Source organism: Mesitornis unicolor, unplaced genomic scaffold (genome assembly GCF_000695765.1).
Source record: "Mesitornis unicolor isolate BGI_N332 unplaced genomic scaffold, ASM69576v1 scaffold11839, whole genome shotgun sequence".
Classification (NCBI taxonomy): domain Eukaryota; kingdom Metazoa; phylum Chordata; class Aves; order Mesitornithiformes; family Mesitornithidae; genus Mesitornis; species Mesitornis unicolor.
This window is the reverse complement of record NW_010206571.1, coordinates 11,438-32,857: the sequence shown is the minus strand read 5'-3', so window position 1 is coordinate 32,857 and position 21,420 is coordinate 11,438. Positions and strand designations below refer to the sequence as shown.

Sequence of the window (21,420 nt, the reverse complement as noted above, 5' to 3'; positions counted from 1 at the left end):
TGCTGCCTGTTTTTTCCCTTTTATTTTTTCCCCTTTATTATTTTTTTTTTAAAGTAGGGTACGCGGTGGCAGAGCCCCGCAGAGCGCTGAGAAACGGGCGCCTGCCCCCGAATGACAGCTTCCTCGGGCGAGCGCACACCCACGAACACGCATGGGCTAGGGGGGACTCTCCCATTAAGAAGTGGAGGTTTAAACCTAAAGGAGAAAGATTTATTTCCTTGTTGTAAGGTCACTTGAATTTTCTAAAGATGTTGTATTCCAGAAGGCAAAGCAGCGATGTAGCATATTTAGCGTATTTTTAACATCAAAGAAGAGAATATGTCTTTTTCCTGAAGCATGTAGGCCTTCCATGAAAATAACCGACCTGATATTGAAAATTCTGATTTACATTTTTGCAGCATTCTAATAACAAATGGGGAAAAATACCGTGCCTTTCCTTCTCCCTGGATAGGGAGACTACACAGAGACACACAGGTTTTATCCTACTCATGGCTGAACGTGCTGGCTTTATCCAGACCTTGTATTTCTCAACAGAGCAAGTCACAAAAACCGTGTACCTATATAATTTAAATATTCCTCTGGAAAAAAAATTCAATATAACACCTATGTAGAAAAAGAAAGGCTTAGACACAATTTCACAGTGTTATATAGTGGGGCATAAAAAAGTGTAAATTTTCACAATGCTTATAAAATTGCACTGTGATTTAAGTGAAAATTTTCTTTCCAAAAGACGATTTTTCTCATCTCTCTTGAAAGTATATTTCAATGACACTAAGTAACAGGTTGCCCAATACCAGTTTACATGATGCTGAAGTTACACATTATAGAATCTGGTATCATATACAACTGGACTTATTTTCACTTGTTTCTATTTTCTACAAAAACAACAAACCCAAAACCACACACAACTTAGTTTATATATATATTTATATATATACACAAATATCACAAAAATAGTTGAACAATAATTACACATAGTACATCATAAAGTGATTATGGTTACTGAAATAAAGAAAACCTTACCAGCAGGTTTAAACACAAGATAGAAAGTAGTAACTTGTTTTATTTAATTACTTAAAAGCTTTTAAGAAATCATCATAAAAATGAGAATATAAAGTTCTAAGCAAAAGATAAAGTGAAGCTTTTGAGCGCAGAATTACTGCAATTAGATATAAATTAGCAATAGTAATTAGATTATATTATAAAATAGATATTAGCCTGATTTAAAAACTAGCCAGAAATCTCAGCATTATTCAAGATTAAAAAATGAGAATCAAAGTACCATTTATCAACTGATCAAAATATGACATAACATTGAAAAAAAAAAATCACCAAATCACTGAAGTCACAAGAGACATTTAAAGTAGTATTTTTACATTTAAATTTGTAACAGTTATATTTAAATGTTCCAAATTAAACAAAATGTCTTAAAGCATTTTTATGCAGTTACATACAGCTGCTTTAAAAGAAGACACTATAGAGCACAGAATACTTTCCCTTCCCCTTTAATAAGAATAATTCCAGTAACAGTGGCTACGCAAACAACATTCAAAAGATAAATATTTAAACAAACTTCTGTCAAAGCTGGGGAGAAAGTTCTATTATAGAAGTCTCAGAATTTTTGAGGAGGGTGACAAAGAAAATAGCAGAACCACAATAGAACTATTAGAAAACATATTTATTTCAGAAACATCTTCATTTGGAAAACACTCACTGGCATACAGATAAGCTCCTGGAAATAAAAAATAAAAAATCAACACATGGGCTCCCCAGATCTTTTATTTCTGTAATTTTCATCAGATATTGAAGATGTGTTAGTAGGCCAGAATTGTAAAGTGCTTCAACAGTTCAGGTCAATCTTTTAAAACAAAAACTCGGTACCCTGACACTGTGTTAAATAAGAACATTAATATCTTTCTTGGACTTTATTCTAGTTCTTGTTTTTATATTTCCTCCATCTTTTAAATAAATTTGCTAAACAATTGTTCTTGCAATGTGCCCTCTTTAGATAAAAATAAAATAAAATAAAATAAAATAAAATAATCAAAATCTCTGCCTGGCAATAAAAGCTATTTTTAAGCTACTTTTAGTGAGAGCTTGTTGCTTTAATTAAATGTTATCACTTTTACATTAAAGTAACTTTGCTGCTAACTCACGAGCTGAGAAGATGAACAGATACATTTGTGCAATTCAATAAGACCAAGCAAAAAGAAACATGGATATTTATCTTACAGAAGTGCTACCATCAACAAAATACAGTGGCTTAAAGTAGTTACCTAAGAGATGTTATCCTCGGGCTATTAAAACAAGTTTCTAAAATTACAGAGATTCCCAGCTGGATGCTTTAAAAAAAAGCATGCCCATACATGCCTATGCTAACCTTATTAGTTGGCCATTTAATTATCTATTGTTTCTGTAATTCATAGGTTTAAAATGCTCCTTCTTTAGAAGTATCCACAGAATTCTTGAAAAAAAAAAATTATGTATAATTATTTATATATATGTGTGTGTCCATTTCTAGGGTGGTAACTACAGCACTGAAGTTAATGGGAGCTTTGCTAGGGTGGATCAGACCCCCTAGCTCTTTTTAATAGCAGTTAAATGTCAAATATAAATACAACACCACAGTGAAACATACTCCTTTGACAGAATCTGGGACAAGACACTACGCAGCTGCTGTTAACAATAAAGAGCAATACTGACGTTTAATCAAAATAAGTTTTGGTGGTTCTGAAGTTGTGTTCAAGCCTGCCTTTTGTTTGTGAAAAAGTCAGCATTTCAACTTGTTAGCTACAGCCACAATGAAATCAGCAACTGCTGTTACTCCCAAAAAGCAGAGAGGGGTTCATGTCCGTACAGCACACTATGGCTGCATAATTATTGTCATCTTGGAGAGGGAGAAACTCTCCGTTTCAACTGCTGAACTAAAACATCTCTCCCGGCATCTTCAAATAGAGGTGCGCAAAGTTAAACATGCTGGGTGAATTCCTGGCCCTAGCGGGGCCAATGCAAAATTCAGCCATTGGTTTCAATGGACCTCATCCAGGATTTTCCCATCCTGGGAACTGAGAATCTCCAGCAAGCCTAGAAATGATGTCATTATTATGAATATTTCTAAATTCTAAGCAACCATGCTCAAGAATTTTTGCCTTCAGTTCTTCTGCATGATAAAAATCAAGCTTTCCATAAACGCTACAGAAAGACCAAAGGAAGATATATTTACATCTCAAATTGTCAGCAGCTATAGTTTGTGCAAATGTTGTTTTGCTGATGTTGCTGAGCTACTTTAAAAAGTTAATACCTTGCGGGGTATGTAATTTCATCACCAATGTCAAATGACCTCTAAAGATGAAACTTCGCTGATGCAAATTACAAAAAGATGCTTTGAATATATTTGGTATGATATACTAACTTTTAAGCTGAGGAATTAAGTTCTCTTTATTTTTCAGATCAGAGACATACACTCACTAAGGTAAATATTTTAACTGCCACGTGTGTCAGCAGAGCATGACTTAACCAATACTGAGATTTTAACAGTCACAAAAAACTAAACGTAATAGGTAGCATGTAGACTAGAATCAACGTACATAACAAATCAACAAAGAAATAGTATCAAGGTCTGTTTTGAAAATTTTGTAAGGACACGTGGTTGTATCGACAACGCATCTTTCAGGTACATGCTACCAGCCAGCCGTGTTTACGTGGTGCACGTAACCAGCAAACAGAGCAGAAGCTGCTTTGTACTGTCCTTAGGATACCGATATGGGAATGATTTTTCATGATTCTTCAGAAGCTGGACTTGCTTTACATCCACATGAAATGCTGTCATTACTAGGTCTGAGCCCGGAGGATGAACTGCAGAAAACGAGAGAGGGAAGGAAGAAAAAAAAAAAAAAGAAAAAAAAATAAAAGGAGGAAATTGGTTTTCACAACACACTCAAAGCCTGAGTAACAGAGGAGAACTTTAATTATCTCCAGTCACAAAGAGAGACAGGAAATTTGGACTTTTAATTAGCCATTTGGAGTGCAGTTGGATATTTTTTTAGCAAGATAATTTAAACGCGAATAATTCAAGTCTGACTAAATGAAATTCACATAATCAGAATGCAGATAATTGAATTTCTACTGCATTCATTAATTCAGTGTGGAGGTGTGTGTGAAGACTTCTATGATGAGCTGTCACAGCTCAATAAAATCTCAGTCAATTAATTTTTTCATTATCTTAGTATTACATCAACAAAAAAAGAGTGAAGCATGCGCGTGTGTATGCGTGTATATATAATCTCAGAAAGTAAGGAAATACAGAAATCACCTCTCCGAGTCAGAGCCTGCATCGTTTTCTCCTTTTTTTCTCTCTTCATCTTCTATAGGAAAACGCCTGTTCAAGGAGGCAAACTGGTGAATCGCATCAGCAACAGAGAATTTGGTCTGTCCGGACACACAAGCCTCTATATCTTCTGGGCTAAGCTGGGTCTGTAAGAAGAGGTGAAGCCTACTGTCCGAAAGCAATAATGCATCTTGTAGGATCCTGGGAAAAAAACAACCCAAAAGTCAAATGTTTTTATACAGAAACGCATACATACACATATCCTAAAGTGTTTTACCAGCACAAATTCCAAATGATGTCCTGCGTTTAAGTTTTCAGATGAATCCTAAATCAGTAACAGAAGGTAATGAACATATTAAAATGATTAGGTGTGTGTTACTTTCTTATTACATTATTTGGAATTTTAGGCGAGTAAAAACACGAAGCTAATAGTTAGGCACATCTGCTATTAGAATAACTTCAAGGACATTTCTTCCATTTAACCATCTGTTATTGCCACATGGATCAATTAATGTTTTTTAGGCAGTTGGAGGCATATACTCTTACAAAAATTTTGTCTCCATTTGAGAACTCTGTTGTTTTGGGTTTTTTTTTTTAATAACTTAACTTTCCTGAAAATTACAAGTTACCATTTTTTTCTGGTGGGGCAAAGAAACATGTACAGAGATGGAGGACTTCAAACACAGGCAGTGTTAGGACTCTGAAATACCAGTAAACAATAGAGCCAACACAACCAAAAGTTATTTACACTTTTACAGACACGCATACATTTAAACTGGAGTGAAAATGCTGATACTGAACACTGATTTAAATGTACTTGTAAAAAAATTTCAGGGAATCTTAAATTCTATTTCATTCCAGCTAGTCTTTAAGAAATTCCATTTTAATCTTTGGGTACTAGGTATTTTAAATTAAGTCTTCATATAAATTTAGCACAGAACATTATTTTCATCAAGTGAGAGTAAACAAAATACAATACATTCCAGTAACATAGAAAGTTGTAGAGATACTTTTACAAGCACTGAGAACTGAGAATCACCATCGCTATTTTGAATAAATGCAACTTTGCTGCAGCATTTCTCTAAGGAAAGAATTCTTTAATACACAAATCCTGGAATTGCTAACAAGGGACTCTTTATACGTACATGTAATTTTACTCATGTAATAAAGTCATCCAAAACTATGACCATGACAAACAGTACATCACAAAAAATTATTAAAATATCTTTAAACAAAACTATTAAGAATCAATATGTACCTATTCCTACCCATTCAGGTTACTGTCGTTACCAAAAAAAGTCATTGCTATGCCACAGGGAGCAAGAGATCACATTAATATAAGAACTAGTAAGAGCAGAAAGAAATACTGCATTCTATAGGTACTCTGACTAAAATGAAAAGTATAACTGATTAGTTCCTTCTCTCAAATAAGATTAATGGTGTGTTTAGACTGCAATGGTTTAAAACACAAATACATTATGAAAACTGTTCTCAAAAGCGGCCAAAATTACAATAATGTTTAGTAAATACACTAAAGGGTTTCTGGCTTCATCTAAGCCTATAAAAATCCATCAAATCAAAATAAGTAATAAGAGGTATCTAACTGAAAACACAGGATATTTGTATACTTGCATATTTCATTTGCCTAGGTAAACACACACACAGTCCCAAGCAAATAATTCAAACTTTGACACCTTCCAATGAGGAAATGACTGCAATGACCCTAATGATCGACCAGGTGCGTTTGAAATTCAGTCTCAGAAGGACCAGATTTCGCTGAAGTTCAAAATAAGCACACTTTCATACCTAGAGAAAGCCTTCTTAATCTGATCTAAAGTCCCACAATTTTACTTCAAAATAAACACAACAAATAGACATCTGTAAAATCAATGCACGCAGTATATTAATATACAGAAAAACTTCTTCGTAGTCTGAAAGAAGCCAGCAAATGCTGTAAAAAAGTGATTCAAAACACAGAATTTACAGGTCTACACACCTTCACAGCAACAGCTTCATGAATACAGTTTGAAAAGTCATCATTCAGCAGCCACTAAAAGAGGATTTCAGCCTTGGCTCTTGAGAAACATATATTCCAAACAAACATTGCAACAAAAAGGAAAAGACAAAGTATCCCTCCACGCAATAAATCCACGTTTATAGTTTATGTATTTGGGGAAGTAAATATTCTCCTTCCTCTTAAAAAAAAATAATAAAAAAATAGCGTGCTGGAGTTTATTGTAGCGTCACTAGAGTTAGTTTTTCCCAGGCTTATGAGCACAATGAGGGGATGCACATTTCTGCAATTCTAACATTTGCGTGTCTAATACCAAGTAACCCAGCAAAAAGCCAAGACATTAAATTCTGTGCAAGGCATTTAGTTTCACAGATTTTCCCCTTGCCATACCTTCAAAACTTTCCTGCCATCCAGCGAAAACACAAGTAACTAACTGTTCATGAGTTTACACTACACTTACAGCTCTGTTGCTGTTTGAAATGTATTTTATTTTCTTTATAAAATAATGGATAATCTTTAAAATTGATTTTAGATGGTTTGAGGCATTACAACAGAGAAGTAATGAGCACTAACGTCAATGATATTGGACACAAATTCATTTTAGCTTTATTTCATGTCCAGGACAATTCTGCTAAGCCTTGAACTGCTAAAGCACTGTTATTGACTCGGCAGTAACCTAACACATGGAACAGCAAACAAAAGTGATAAGAGTACAGACTGATCAGGACCTCAAGGCTACTGTCCTTTTTCTTCAGCTATAATTCAATTTCCAATTTTACTTTACATTGGACTCATTATTTCACAGTAATTTGCTTTTCTGCTTCACAGTGCCATCTGGAGGTGAAAGGAGCGAAGAGAAGCCATGGCAAAGAAATGGAAAGATGTCCGTAAAGCTAATCACACACACACACACACACATATATTATATATTCACATGGGAGGGAAGGGACCAAACACTCAATGCATTTTGCAAACCATTTAAAACCATCCTGAAAGCAAACATATGAACACCTTTCACTCAGTCATACCCTTGAAGCATTTCCTCTTTCTTTTAATTAAAAAATAACTCCTGCTTTCCCCCCCATCCCCATCTGAACCAACAGGTTAGATTGCTTTTTAATTGCATCCTTCAAGCAATCAAAATGAAAAATAAATTCTGTGCTATCCATAAGCATTATGCTTTCCTGTTAAAAATACTTCTTCTCAAAGGAAATAACCATACATTTGTCACCAGATGTTACTAGCGGTATTAAGTGCTGCTATAGCAGTTGCTCTACAGGGCTTTCGCTGTCCTGAGGACTCACTATGTGAAGGGTTGTACATCTGAAATATAGATTTGGCTCCAAGGACTTTAAAAAAAAAAGAGAAAAGAAAAATTACAGAACACAAGCTAACAAATTAAAAAGGTGAGAGGAAAGGCAGTGTCACAGTACTGATACTTGGGTGTCTTAGCAAAGCCTGGACACGTGCGCAGTTTGAACACAACCAGTAGCATGCCCAGTGCTTCTACAGTGGTTTTATTGCAGCCCACATCAGTGCAAAGCTGTGAGTAGTGCGGTGTAAATCAGCACTCGCCGCCACCACCACACTAATGGAAGAGTCATGGCTCATGGTGATAATTCCTATAAACTAACTGGGCATAGTGAAAAGAGCATCAGACTTTCCTATGCATGCCCGGAATAAGAAGGAAAGGCTAAACCCTGCAAGTCCTGATCCTATCAGCAGTCATTACTTGTTAGAGATCTCGCCCCTCTTGGCCAGATTGCTCACATGTGTAACGACGACTTATGTGATTAAGGGGGCTGCAGGATAAGGCTCTAAATTTTAAGTAGAAATAATAAAATAATTTTTTATTCATGGCCATGTGGGTCTTTATTTGTAAGCTTTCAGTAAGGGCTTGTAATCTCTAGGCCTTTAGAGAAGCAGGGCAAAAAAACATCACTTCACAACCAGAAGAAATAATGTCATTTTTGAGGAAACGCTGCATACTATATGGGGCGTATTTCTCCTTCCCCGTGTTATGGCAAGAATACTTACAAAAGCCCAAACATGTGTTTTGTCTTATTTGGACAAGGTCCAAAATCTGGTTTTCTTCAACATGATTTTATTAGGTATATTATACACTGTTCTGCTGGAGGAGAACAACATATGGCTGAACAGTACAATTTAATCCTAACTAAAGATTTCCTGTATCTACTGTAACCTAATACAATGACAGATGCACACTTGCATATGTGTGGAAGGTTAACACTCCGATTCTGTTTTCAACAAATTTCCCCTGCCCATTTACATCATATCATGAGAGCATGGGGAAGGAAACAGCAATCCAGGAGTTGTGAGACGGAGGGATGACAGCCTGTGCTGTGGTGCCCTCTATTGAGCATCCAGCCCTCGGCCCCTCGCCCCAGTCCACACCAAAGAAAGCCTGAGCTTCCTCTTAAAAAACAGCTGTGTTCCGGCCTTCAGTTTTCGTAAGGGAGGAAATGTTACTGAGAGTGAGCAACTGTGAAGCAACTGCGGGGCATCTGATCATGCATATGTTGAGGAAAGGATTAAGCGACACGCGCCTGCTAGACATTATTCACTCCACTCACCAGATAGGAAATATTAGCAAGGCTCCATTGGAAAGAGGCAACTAGCACTCATCCAAGGACATCCCACCTGCCATAGGGCCACTGATGCTCTCCTCTGAGCCCCAGTAAGCTGGGATCCATCCCCTTTGGAGTCAGTCTCCTGCTTCCCACATCCCTGCGAGAGGACCTGGTGGAGACAACTCCAGGAGAGCCCTCCAACCCTGCACAAGCCCCTGCTTGTGGGACTGTGATGGGGAAGGTAAGGAGGTGTGAGGAACTGGGCAAAACCCAGCCACTTCCATAGAAAGGCTCTGCTTTAGGCTGCTGAGTTTTGGGTGGCTTGTTTGGCACCAAGCAAGCCCAATGCACAGCCACTCAGAACAGCAACACTGTGGATGTCCTTCGTTTCCTGCAGGTCCGAGAATTGCATTTCCCAAAACTCCTAGTATGTCTTCCACCTCATCACAAACTGCTAGTTTGAAGACTAAACCTTTTTCTTAAACCACATAATTTTTTGGGATCCAACTGTATTCAATAATAAAGTGTCAGTTATTGAACCCCACTTCATTTAAAAGGGTTTTCTGAATTTGTTTTCTAATAAGCAAGCATGGTGATCTTCTGTGAAGGTAATCTAAATACTGAAGTTAAACCCATGCAGCTAAAAAGGGATGAAAGCAGAGAGGATATTATGGAACCTAATACTATAAGACAGTGTTATAGTTTTGAACTCAAATCTAAGAATAAGCTTTTCCTGTGAATGTACAGACATCCTCAAAGGTATGAGGATACTTATCAGGGAAAAACACATAATTTTCCTTACTCTTACGATGTAATTCATAATTGAAAAGGGGCTAGCTGACTTCCGTTAATGCAAATGGCCTCTTGAAATATTAAATTATGCCCAGACAAGAAGTGAGCTTTACAGCTCTTCATCACTCAGAGATAATAACCTATAAGACAAGCAGGACTTACCCTGCATTTGTGCAGTAAAGCCAAATCAAAAATGGGACACCCGTTTCCAGCTCCTCATCAAACTCTAGCACTTTGCTTTAGTTTCCAGCTGTTGGCTTAATTCTCACACTACTGTGCTCAGCACAGAGAGGCTTCACAAAGGCTCTAAGTACACACCTTGCCCTGCACTAACTCATTCTGGAGGACAACTCCATAGCCACCCGCATACGGGCAACATGGAGGTGTTCCCAGGGCCAGGAGCTGAAGATCAGAGAGCCTCCATCTTTCAGAGATGGATTGGATCTCCATAACCTCACAAGGCACTGAGTGCAGGGAGGAGCTCGGGTCCTGCACCACATGAGGGCATCTGAAAATGCTACCTGCAAACCTCTCCCTTGACAGGTCCATATGGGCTCAAATCCCATTTCTTCCCACTGTCACAAAGAAACACCAGTGGAGCTGTAAGCTTGTGCACAGCGACTGCTGCCATTGCTGGGGTGAATGAAGCACTTGGCTTTACATTTCTAGGTTACACCGACTCATGCAACTACTTTCTGGTTCCTTTCACAACCCTCTTCTAATATACCAGGGAGGTCCTGCTTCCCTGGGCACTGCCATGCTACAGAATATGCAGCATCCGCACCTAGAGCTTTAGTAAAGTCAAGTGTGTGTATACATACACATACACATGCTTGTTAATGAGTCCCATAAATTCAATTTCAGAGAAAGAAATCATAACCTTTGGTTCAGACTCATAAAAGAAGGGTAAACAGGCATCATGGCAGGCAGATCCCTTCTGTAAGCAGCAGCAGCACAGAGGTGGCAGCCAGCAGAGGGCAATGGTACAGCACAGAAGGTGCCAAGCCAATTCATCAAACCATAATTTCACCTCTGAAAATTCCTTCCAGCTATTTCCCAGGGCTGAGAGAAAGCTGACACCTTTCTAAACAGCATCCAAGTTCAAACATTTACATCACTACCTTACCACAGAGATGCCTCTTCTTCCCCACTCCTGAACTAACAGCAGCAAGGTAAAACACCCCACATGCTACCATTTTCCGTTGTCAGTACCCATTTAAGCTACAGATATCCACAAAATGGGAGAGTGGGGATGTATTTTAAGAAAATCTACCTCTCCGCTTTGCCTTCTGAAGCACAAATGGTGTTGTAAGTATTTTTTATGCTGAAACACTTAACCTAGTTACCAGATTGGCCTCTTCGCCATTTTAAAATGAATGTGATTTTGGAAATGCACTACTTCATGGGACAGCACATCTAAGCTAGAACTGCTCAGACCCAGGGACCTGAACACTTCAGCTGACCATTAATATTACTGCCTCTAGAAGCACAGTGATGCTGTTTTCCTGTTTTTCTCTCCTGAGGTGCAGAAAACAACCCTATCTTTTTCTGCTTTCCCTCTCTTGCATGCCCTCAACCAGTATTTATTTGCTATCCTTTTGGCCACAGATCCTATATAACTGTACACAGAAATTTTATTCCTGCAGCTCCCTCACTGACTACATCTTCCTGCCTTTAGCTGTTAAGCATAACAAACACATCTTAGGACCAATGATTTTTTTTTGTCTGTTAGGGAGGTTTATAATTATATCACAGTGACTGGAAAAACAGTTGGTTCAATATTCCTCTACCTACTGACCATGAGGCTTAAAGCCTGCTTAAATTATTTGCTTTCTTTCCTTTGCTTATGTGGTTCTGATTCATGGAAACACTGATACTGAGAGAAGATGAACAACCTGTACTTGCAGTGATTCAGTATGTGGTGAGCAGTGGCTAAAGAGAGCCCAATTCCTGCCCCAGCAGCTGTGAGCAGCCTGCTCTCACCCCAGCCATGCCAGGGTACTATGAGACTGGCAGAAAAGGAAGAAAATGACACCAACAGGTTCTCTGCCACTGCAGAAGGTGAGATGTTTTCCAGCAGTGGGACTGAGGGATGCAGTACTGAAACTCATACAGTGCTCCCTTGAAGCACAGATCAGATTTTAGCTGAGGCTACACCATTCCTTTACACTAACACTTTACATAGCCACACAGATTAATGATTTTATACAGATTGCAGCTGTTCTGGAAGTGGTCATAGCTGTTAGAGCCTGTTTGTGTTAGTGGGACTGGCAAATAAAGCCATTGACATTATAGGAAATATCTGCATTAGATCTCACTGCAGAATTTTTCCAGGCTCCCAGCAGTTCAGCTCACAAAGACACTGATTTTCCATGAACATAAAGAGGGAGAGAAGTCTGTTTCTTCGTGTGAGAATATCTAGCTTATTCCTGAAAGCTAGAAATAGACATCATGGTGAAAGATCTCCCAAACTCAGCACACAATAGCAAAGTGACATAAATCCAAAATTTATAACCAGTGCAATGAAACATAATGGAAAAGCTCCAGCTGAAGTTTCCGTACATCCAATAGAGCTGAAGTCACATGTATGAAATATGACTTTGCAAATAAAAAATAAAACCAAATGTGTAGCATGTACAGATGACCACATGGTGGCTCTCAAGTACCAGAGATGAGCTATATTAAACCAGAGAATTGATGACATCATAAAATTGCCAGTGTCTCTAGGGTAGGCTGTACTTACTTTTCCAGAAATTCCTGCAGACCTTGACGGCGATGGTCCACATGATGGGGATTGTTCATATTGAAAAAGGGAGTTTTAGATGGCAGATCAGGTAACTGTCTTCATACACAAGAAGCAAATACACAGTCAAAACCAAATCAGAAGCAGCAGAGAAAAATACAATACGCAAATGCCAACCCCAAGCACATGAAATTCATGGGTAATGTTCCAGAAGCTCATAGAATCAAATCTGGGAACACAAGGCTGAGAAACTGGAGGGCTTCCTACACACATCAAAGAGAAAAGTAAATAAGCCAGATTTTTCTGGTCCAGTTGTTATGCCTGCATGCACATCTGGCTGGGTCCCTTATGGTCTGTGCAGAACCTAAGGACATCCTAGAAATGCAGAGAGAAGGAAGAGGTACGTACACCTATGCTAGATTGCTATTTCTGCTACCTGTGCATAGTAAAAGGAGACACAGATCAAATCTGTTACGAATTAGAGGGAGCTCACCAAAGCCTATCAGTACAAACCACGTTCTTCTGGGTTTAAAGCAGAAAAAATGTCTTGTACAGAATAAACTTGTGCTAACAAGAAACACAGGACACTTCCCAGCTCTGATTTCTGTAATTCTCGGAATTAAGATGAAACTGCCCTCCCCACCCATGATTGGGGGATTATTAAATAGCCATATATAAAGTTGCTCACATAAGCACTGCATGGCTCTGAAGCCTCTGTCGAAGCCAAACAAATTCTCGAAAGCGTCGTCTAACACAGGATGTTTTCCTTGTAAAGCACATACTGTTTGTCTGTTGGGAAATAAAAAACATTTTACTTTGTAAATCAGCTTAAGCTTAAGTGCAGGCATGGTATCTAAAACACTTCCAAGATGCTAATCCCTGAGACACCATTGGAAAGCCTGACATGCATTCAGTTTAGTTTAAGGACTGCACTTTAAATCAGACAGGACTGGTGACAGTTTTCATTGCTTCTCAGGGAATTATTTTTCATTGCTTTTTTTCTTTCCTTTTTTTTTTTTTCCCTTTGTTTTCTTTTTAAAGGCAAGAGATCTGGATTACAGTACAACTTGCAGTAACAGGAAAAAATATCTCAGAAGAAAGTTTTAGCAGATAATGCCAATCTTTGCAGGGAGAAAAAAAATCATATTTAGCTATTCTAGTTATAACCCTGCAAACAGCTACATAGTTATTCCAGTGCGCAATCCTACTTAAATCAAATCAAAGAAACCAATGTGACTGCTCTCCCGCAAGCAACAGCATTTGGAAGTTTTCTCACAGAATGCTATTAATCAACTAGAAAAAGGCCCAATTCATCAAAAGAGAAACAATTCACAGAAATTAAATGCTTTTGCCAAATTTTCCTGTGGAGCATACATTGAGATGAAACCCCTCCTACCAAAGAGGACTCCATTACAAGCCTGCAGTCCAATGCACCCTCAGTCACCTGCCAGAAGCCATAGCTCCTAGATAGCCACGATACAGATTGTAGAGGGTCCAAAGATGCCAGCTTTCCATGACAGATGAGTATTTGGGATACCTCACAGTTTAAAAAGCCAAATGCTCTAGGAGCTGGGCAGAAGGGGAATCCTGCTGTTCTAAGAGCCTAGCAGATCCAGGATTTTGAATCCATTGAGAAGCCTGGATGGGAGGACTGACCTAGAGACTTGGTCTCTGAAAGCCTTGGCATTGTGCTGGTAGGAAGCTGAGGTGGTGCTTATCAGCTTCAGAGATGCCCATTGCTGAATCATGTAACACTGGGCCTTAAAGACACCACCCCAACTTAGCAGACGCTGAGAAAGCCAGTAATAGACTTCTGTTCAGAAGCACCAACACCTGTGAAGCAGTAGTACAGCACCCACCCCGCCAAATCTACAGAATTTCTATTTACCAATAGTAAAAAATAGAATTGCTTTGGAAGCAGTACTTTAACACATTGCAAAATGTAAGTTTCACAGCTCTGATTGCCACACATAAGAGAAGTACTTGTCACAATGGACATTTAATAAGCCATCACTTGACTGCTTGTTCTCATTAAGCTGAATGCTCAACTCTCCCACACAGGAAGGAAATGCTTTTAGTCTTGTGCCAAGTGTTAACCATGTACCTTGGTGCTCTCAAATTCTTCACCTGATACTTGATACACTTCACAATTATTTTTTTTACATTGCAATTAAAATCTCTGGATCTAGATTTGGGAAATTAGGATAAATCCTTTTCTATGTAATCCACCAAAGAAGAATAATCAACAAAATCAACAAAACAAAATTATATATAGGACAGATTTAAGACACAAGAGAACCATAATTCTAAGTACACTCCCATTAACATATGGTAGACTACAATTATAAACTCAAATGTAGTTACTTGACATATCCATGCACCACTAAACTAGCCTAATATGAATGTCAAACTACACTGAAAATGTAAACAACCAAATAACTTGGCAAAAATAAGAACACTGGAGAATACAAAGTACAGAGAAGCAGATAATTACTTAGAAAGAAAGCTGTTTTCCCGTGAGTACTGGAACACCAAGCTTCTATAATGGGAAAACATTACTGACTATCACAATCTTCTAGTTAATATGTAAAGCTGAGAATAGTCTCTGTTGCAAGACATTGTGGAGAGCAGATGTGAACACACCACCAGGTTCACCTCCCAGCTCCATCATGATCTTCTGCATGGCTCTTGGCCAACCCACTTTACCTGTTCCACTGCATCGCAAATGTTAAAAGGAGAACAATATCCTCCAGCCTCCCAGAAGTGGCATAAAGAAGTTCCATTAATATCCCAGAGAGAACCCTGGCTTGGGCAAAAACAGCAATAAAAGCCCAAAGAATCTGCGCTGACTTTTTTTTTTTATACTTACGTGAATAAATATCTCATAGTCTATGTAAGAATGCCATGAGTCTTCTTTTTGCGTCCTGGGGTCTCGCACCAAGACAGTTACAAATTCCTGCAAGTGCATAATAAAAATCAAGCAATTAATTTCAGAGGACAAAGGGAATCTGAAAGACTCTCTTGATTGCTCTGCTGTTCCACAAACTACTGTGCTCAGATTAAAAGCCAAACTGCTGTTTTATTGAATTTTGCAACCCTATAAAAGGAGAAGCAAAAAGCAATGAATCATCTGAGCTGTACCACATGTCTGGGAAATTCCTTGCCAAACTGCTAGTTGAAAAGGAATATTTCAGATTAAGTAATACTGTAAAAAGTCATACATGTTTCATGCATGGAGGATCTGGTGATCTCAGTAGCTACAAACTGAAAACCTAACATTCAAAGTCACACATGTAAGAGAGAACTAGGCTTTTCCCACCCTTGTAGTTAATATTCACAGAGAACGTGTTATAAACCTGCTCCACATACCCAACACATACAAATAATAATTTATTGGCTGCTAAATCTATTTTGTCATTGTACCTATGTTGTTTGTTTTTTATAAATCAAGTATTTCTAGACATTGCTGAACGTTCCTCCCTCTGCCATGCTGCATATGCTTCCTGATACACCAAGAACTTAAGCGACAGAATACACCCAAGGGTGCAAGGACGTGGGCACCGTTATCCCAACCTGCCCAAGGAAGCAACATAGCCACACTGTAGAGTGTAATTCCCCATTTTGGGGGGACAACAATACAGTGTATGTGTCACAGAAGTTTTCATATATAGTCTATTTCCTTTTCATTCCTACATTTATATAATAACTTAAAACGATCCCCAAGGAAGGCAAAAGGCCTGTGGGCATTACTGTCATGCAACTGAGCATCACTAACAGGAATTGAAAGAGGCTGAAGATTTACATGTTTCCAAGTATCCTTAGCTAAGGACCATGTGAAAGCTTGTATCACATTTAAACAAACAAGCAAAACCTAGTAAATCTCTATGTTCATACTGAGATGGAAGAGCTCTCTTTAAAATACACAGGTTGAAAATGTGCTTAACTACCTGCTATTTCCCAAGCAATTAATAGGCTGCCCTGGTTCAGTTGCTCAAATAAGCTGTTCACCCAAAGAGCTATGCCAGCCACTTAAACAATCACTCAGTTAAAGAAAACCGTATAATTTTAAGTTGTAGGTTTATTCCTTCTGAGAGGAAGGCACTGCACAGGATTTCAGATACAGGAATCAACTGTGGGAGGAATGACAGTGTCTCTGGTAAATGCTTTTTTAGTATGACTTTGCAAAAACCAAGAAATCTTGATCTAGAAAGCTCTTAAAATGTGCCTCTCCATGCTCAAACCCCAGATGTCAGAGAAGAAAGCTTTACTCTTCAGCCGAGTCTTCTCCCCCCACCACACACAGTTCAGTGTGCCACCAACAGCAACAGTTCCAACAGTTCAATGGAACAACCGGAGAACAATGACAACCTTAAAGGGAAAAACATGGGTGTTTTCCTGAACAGTTATTGAACAGTATGTGGCAGAAAGGTGTTCATGATCTGGAATAAATCATTTACCACACTGATTTCCAGGTGGCACTGGTTCAGGGATGGGGAGCCTGTGGCCTGATACAGCCCTCAGTTTTACCTCAGCTAGCCCAGCTCCTATGCAGTGTTTTCTGCATTACTGCTGGATGTCCTTTTGGTGCATGTCACCAGCACCTTGCCAAAGAAAGCCCATTTGAAAGGCTCCTGCCACCTCTGCTGCTTCCTTCCTTGCTGAAGAGTACCAGAGGCCCGATTCTCCTCTATAGCTTTTTAGCCCCATGCCAATGTGGCACTAGAGGAACAAATGAATAGAGCTACAATCACTTCTACCAGCTGAGGCTCATGCTTTACTTTTACAAAAACACTAGTGGGAGACATGAGGAAGTTATTCCTCATCCTGTACAGATCCTGAGAAATATGCTAAATAAAGGAAAGGAAACTATTTTTTGGTTGTTTTGGCAGGGTTGGGTTTTTTTTGCCTGCCTCACTGCCTATCATATTTATCACTGTAAGGATTAGTCTGGCTCATAGTTTTAAACAGGTTTCAGTAATGTCCAGTGCACCAGGCAACTCGTGGGGGGGTTGCAGGAGCAACTCAGCCTTATATTGCCTTGAGGCCCTGTCTCTGCAGAGACGACCCATGGGGAGCTGTGTAGATAGCTCAGCCCTGAGTTGTCTGGTAAGCGTGAAACTAAACGGGGCACTGTATAGACATAGTGTACTTTTGGACCCACTGTAACATCTTTTCATATTCACAGTCTTACATTTTCTCAAGTTTTTGTCTTCCCCAGCCTCCTATTTCCCCGTGTCCCACTCTTCCCCAGAGCTGCAACCACTTCTCCTAAGCAGACTTTCTTTTCTTTCCTGAGCACTAAATGCATCAGTCCTGCAAGTGGAAGAAGAGGAATTACACCAGGAAGCTTCCAATGGGACACCGCTTCCCTCTTCCCTTCAACTGCTGCAGCCCAGGAGTCACAACTGCAGGGAGCCTGCTCACCACCTAACCTCGGTCCCCTTCCTTTCACCTACACTTGTACTGACTTCTCACTGCCCTTTCTTTTGTCCAGCTTCCCCAAATTACTTTGTTTCCAAGTAACCTTCTATAACCTTCTCTCCTTTGTACAGAATCAAAAGTCTTTGAAGTGCTTCTTTCAACCTCTATTATACCAAAGTACTATGATTAAAAGGTACTACGGGATATGCTGTAGGCTAGCCATGGGTTTAATTGAAGACCACATTATTTACACAAAACTCTGTACACTTTTAATATCCAATTAAATAGTCACTGAGTTTCAATACTGAGGAAGAAGTCAAGCACCCTACAGAAGGATGGAGACCTGTGGTACACACTGCGGCAGGCAGGTGTCTAGGCAGGATATTACCGAGCCAAGAGTGAAAATGATCTGCGGTGTAGCAGAGCACCTCAGCAAACTGCAGCCCTCACACGCAGTGTCAGTTCTAATTTGAAACACCAGGATTTCAGCAGTAGACAGGGTGTTTCTCTTTTTTTTTTTCCTTTATTTACCAAATAGTACTCATACGGAGTTCAGAATGAAGTAAGATTAAGCATTAAGCAACTAGAAAACAAAACCAAAAATGTACAGCCTTTCTCAAGATCTACTTCCCCTATAAATATCTTGAATCCAGGAAGTGTTAATCACAATTCCCGTTACCGTTTCTGCTGCTCTGAAACAGCCGCATTGCACACATAGACTGCCCCTCCTCTTTTGACCTCTAAGCCTTCTCCAGGATACAAGACCCCACCGGGACAACAATATTGATTTAACCACAGCAGCCCTAACTGCTCAGTGCAGATGCAGATACACTTCCAGAAAAAGTGCTTATGCCTCCCCATCCCTATAAAAGTAGGCTTCTAAAGGCCAATATTCACATGCAGACTATGTTAGGGTCCAAGTAGAGTTAGGTGGCAGAATATTCCTCTGGGAGATTGCCATTGTATGCTCAGTCCATCCTGCATTCGCTGGTCACAGAGTCACCAGATTACAACAGTTTTGGGTAATAATTGCCTTTCTCCTCTGCATATACTCTCTTCCTTCCTCATTTTGCTATAAAAATTAGGATACCCTCAACAGACATGTCTATCTTCAAGTTATGCACTCACTTATGGGAGGTGAGGCTGACCTCTTCCTCCCATTGCCCACATGAAGACTAACTTCATCTTTTGTCACAAGACTGCACTGAAGCCCTGCTGTACCTCCCTGGGAAGCAGTGCCCAAAGTGGCTGCTCCTTCTGGGGACTTTTTACTTTTGTCAGCTGCAATCCTTTTCAAGGTGTCTTCTTCCCCTTCCACCCAGTTCTGCTTGTTTTTTCCAGAACTGCAGATCTAGCTATTATGCAACACAATATGTACTTTCTCTCTTTTTTTTTTAAATTGAGAGGCACATTACATGTGTGTCCATCATGCATTCAAGAATGGTATGTTTCCTGTAACACCCAAATGCAACAATTCTTCCAAAACCAGAACTTACTGCTGACAGCTCAAAGTGTCCAAGCTTGCTTGTGGAGGCCTACTGCACTGGAAACTATATAGACTCAACAGAAAGTGGCGTCACCATTTATTCCTCCTCCCTGGGAACTGCTAAATTCATAAGCAAAACATTTCCTATCCAAACTGCTAGTACTGTAGCTTTGATATGGAGATATGGATCTCAGTAGCCATGCTGGCCCAAATATCCTCATGAAGAACTTCAAACTTGCCACAAAAGTAGTCATAACTACTACAAAAAGTAGTCCTAATTACTTAACAAGCAGGAATTAGCAGAGCAGCTTCTCTGGCTGGATGTGCCTTTTAATTCCTGGCAAAACTGTTTGTGATTTCTGTGCCAGCCCGTTCAGGCATCGATGGCACCGGCAGAATTTTGCTACCCTATCCTCAAGGCCTAGAGCAGTTCAAGTAGGGTCACAAATAAACAACAAAATGGCCCAAGTGACTTCCCCGGCCTGGCTTACACCTGCTTCCTCACGGTTACAGTCCTGTGCAAAGAACACGAGTGCACACAGCAGCAGAAAAGGGCAGCAAGGTCATAGCCACATAGTAGACACAAGCACTGAAAACGGAAATGTTCCCATTTGGATTTGCGTCAAAAGGAAGAATATACCATAAAAGTAGCTGAAGCAAACACAAGACGTCTATCTTCCCCCACCTCCCCCTCTTTTCTCCTGTTGGAAGTATTTCTGCACAATGCAATGAATTGCTTAGAGACAAGGATAAGCCAGCAGCTCTTCTATATTGAATTTGACCACAAATCAAGTTTCTGAGAAGTCTACTTTTAACATTTTCCTATTAGGAAAATATGAAATTTGACATAGAAACATCTATTTTTAATATGGGGGAAAAATATCTACCACAAGGAGGAGGAATAAAAATAAACCTGCATGGGATAATTATTTGCTTCATTCATTCCAGCTGCATTTTAATTACAATTTCTGTGCTCAGGACCATATCAGGTGATAATCTCATGCTCCACGGTACCAGTGTTACACATCTGATTAGTCAATAACCCCCGAAGAGTCATTTTCCACAAGCTTCCAAGAAAAGAAGTTTCCCATCAGGTCGCCTATTAGTAAAAGGATCAACCACAAAGGACATGGGGCTTTTCACGCTGGGAGTGTTGGCATCTTCACTCCATGCATGCCGAGCAGTAAGGCTGATAAGAGACTAACAGCTGAGACAAAATAATTTACTGGAACTTTTAACATGTATCAGGACAGAGCAAAAGAGTTCAGACACAGCTCCAACCATTAAGTCCTACAAAATTCCCAATGAATGATGAAGGGAAGACTGAAATCCAAGTCCCCCCTCTCCTATGTCAGTGTCTGAGCCCCTTAGGCACAGAGTCATTTAATTTCCTCCTCTCTGATCCAATGAATATTTGATTCCTCCATCAAACTTTAACAGAAGGAACTGGCACTGCATCACTCCAGAATATTCTGTAGCCTGGTACTTAAAGTATGAAGAATACAACCAATCTTTCCTGGCCCAGGTGAATCTTAATGAAATTCAATCCACAACCATCAAAATAGAATCTTTTTTTATTAAAGCTCAGGTGTGACTTACTTGCTTTTCATGTTTCGGTGTCATCTTCACTAGTTTGTATTAAACTAACAATCAACCTGAAAAAAAAAACCCAAAACAGACATCAGATTGGCATTTAGTACTATTTTAAGGTCATTATCACTTGCTAGACATTAGTAGACAGTGGAAAAAGCCAGGCTCACTGCCACATATACCAGAAAACACGTTTGCATTAACTATACCTAAGAATCCATTCATTCATTTAAAAAAAACAAAAACATTTTAGAAGCACTGGATTAGCCCTCTTTTAGGGATATTACAGTCCAATGATGACTGTCCATCTCTGGAAATCAGTGCTTTTCTTCATTGCTCCAAAAGCCACCCAGGGCTCATCCAGCATCCCCAGTGCACCAACACAGCCAAGGCAGTGCTGCCCGTGCCTTGCTCCCAGGCACCCAAGCACCGGTCTGCGTGACTGCAGCTCAGGTC

General features: G+C 39.5%; 1 protein-coding gene across 2 annotated transcripts; it reads right to left on the bottom strand.

The window, feature by feature from the left end:
* Positions 1–3,504: 3,504 nt before the first annotated feature.
* Positions 3,505–21,011, bottom strand: SNX10 (sorting nexin 10). Of its 2 annotated transcripts, none has more exons than XM_010191813.1 (6): positions 20,974–21,011; positions 15,337–15,423; positions 13,156–13,256; positions 12,468–12,566; positions 4,313–4,528; positions 3,505–3,855 (listed from the first exon to the last, which is right to left on the bottom strand). In XM_010191813.1, exons 1-6 carry the CDS (start codon positions 20,995–20,997, stop codon positions 3,777–3,779), a joined length of 606 nt encoding a protein of 201 aa, XP_010190115.1. In that variant the 5' UTR covers positions 20,998–21,011; the 3' UTR covers positions 3,505–3,776. The 2 variants fall into 2 exon arrangements, with proteins under 2 accessions (XP_010190115.1, XP_010190116.1); XM_010191814.1 differs by lacking the exon at positions 20,974–21,011 and adding an exon at positions 16,415–16,475.
* Positions 21,012–21,420: the final 409 nt, after the last annotated feature.

What these genes read in the sequence shown, in the direction of transcription:
- SNX10 (XM_010191813.1), bottom strand. Translation starts at nt 20,997, where the DNA reads ATGACACCGAAACATGAAAAGCAA. An exon ending in ACTATGAGATATTTATTCAC is followed by an intron (nt 13,257 to 15,336) that starts GTAAGTATAAAA and finishes ATTTCCCAACAG; the next exon opens with ACAAACAGTATGTGCTTTAC. An exon ending in CAGAGCCATGCAGTGCTTAT is followed by an intron (nt 12,567 to 13,155) that starts GTGAGCAACTTT and finishes TTGTGTATGAAG; the next exon opens with ACAGTTACCTGATCTGCCAT.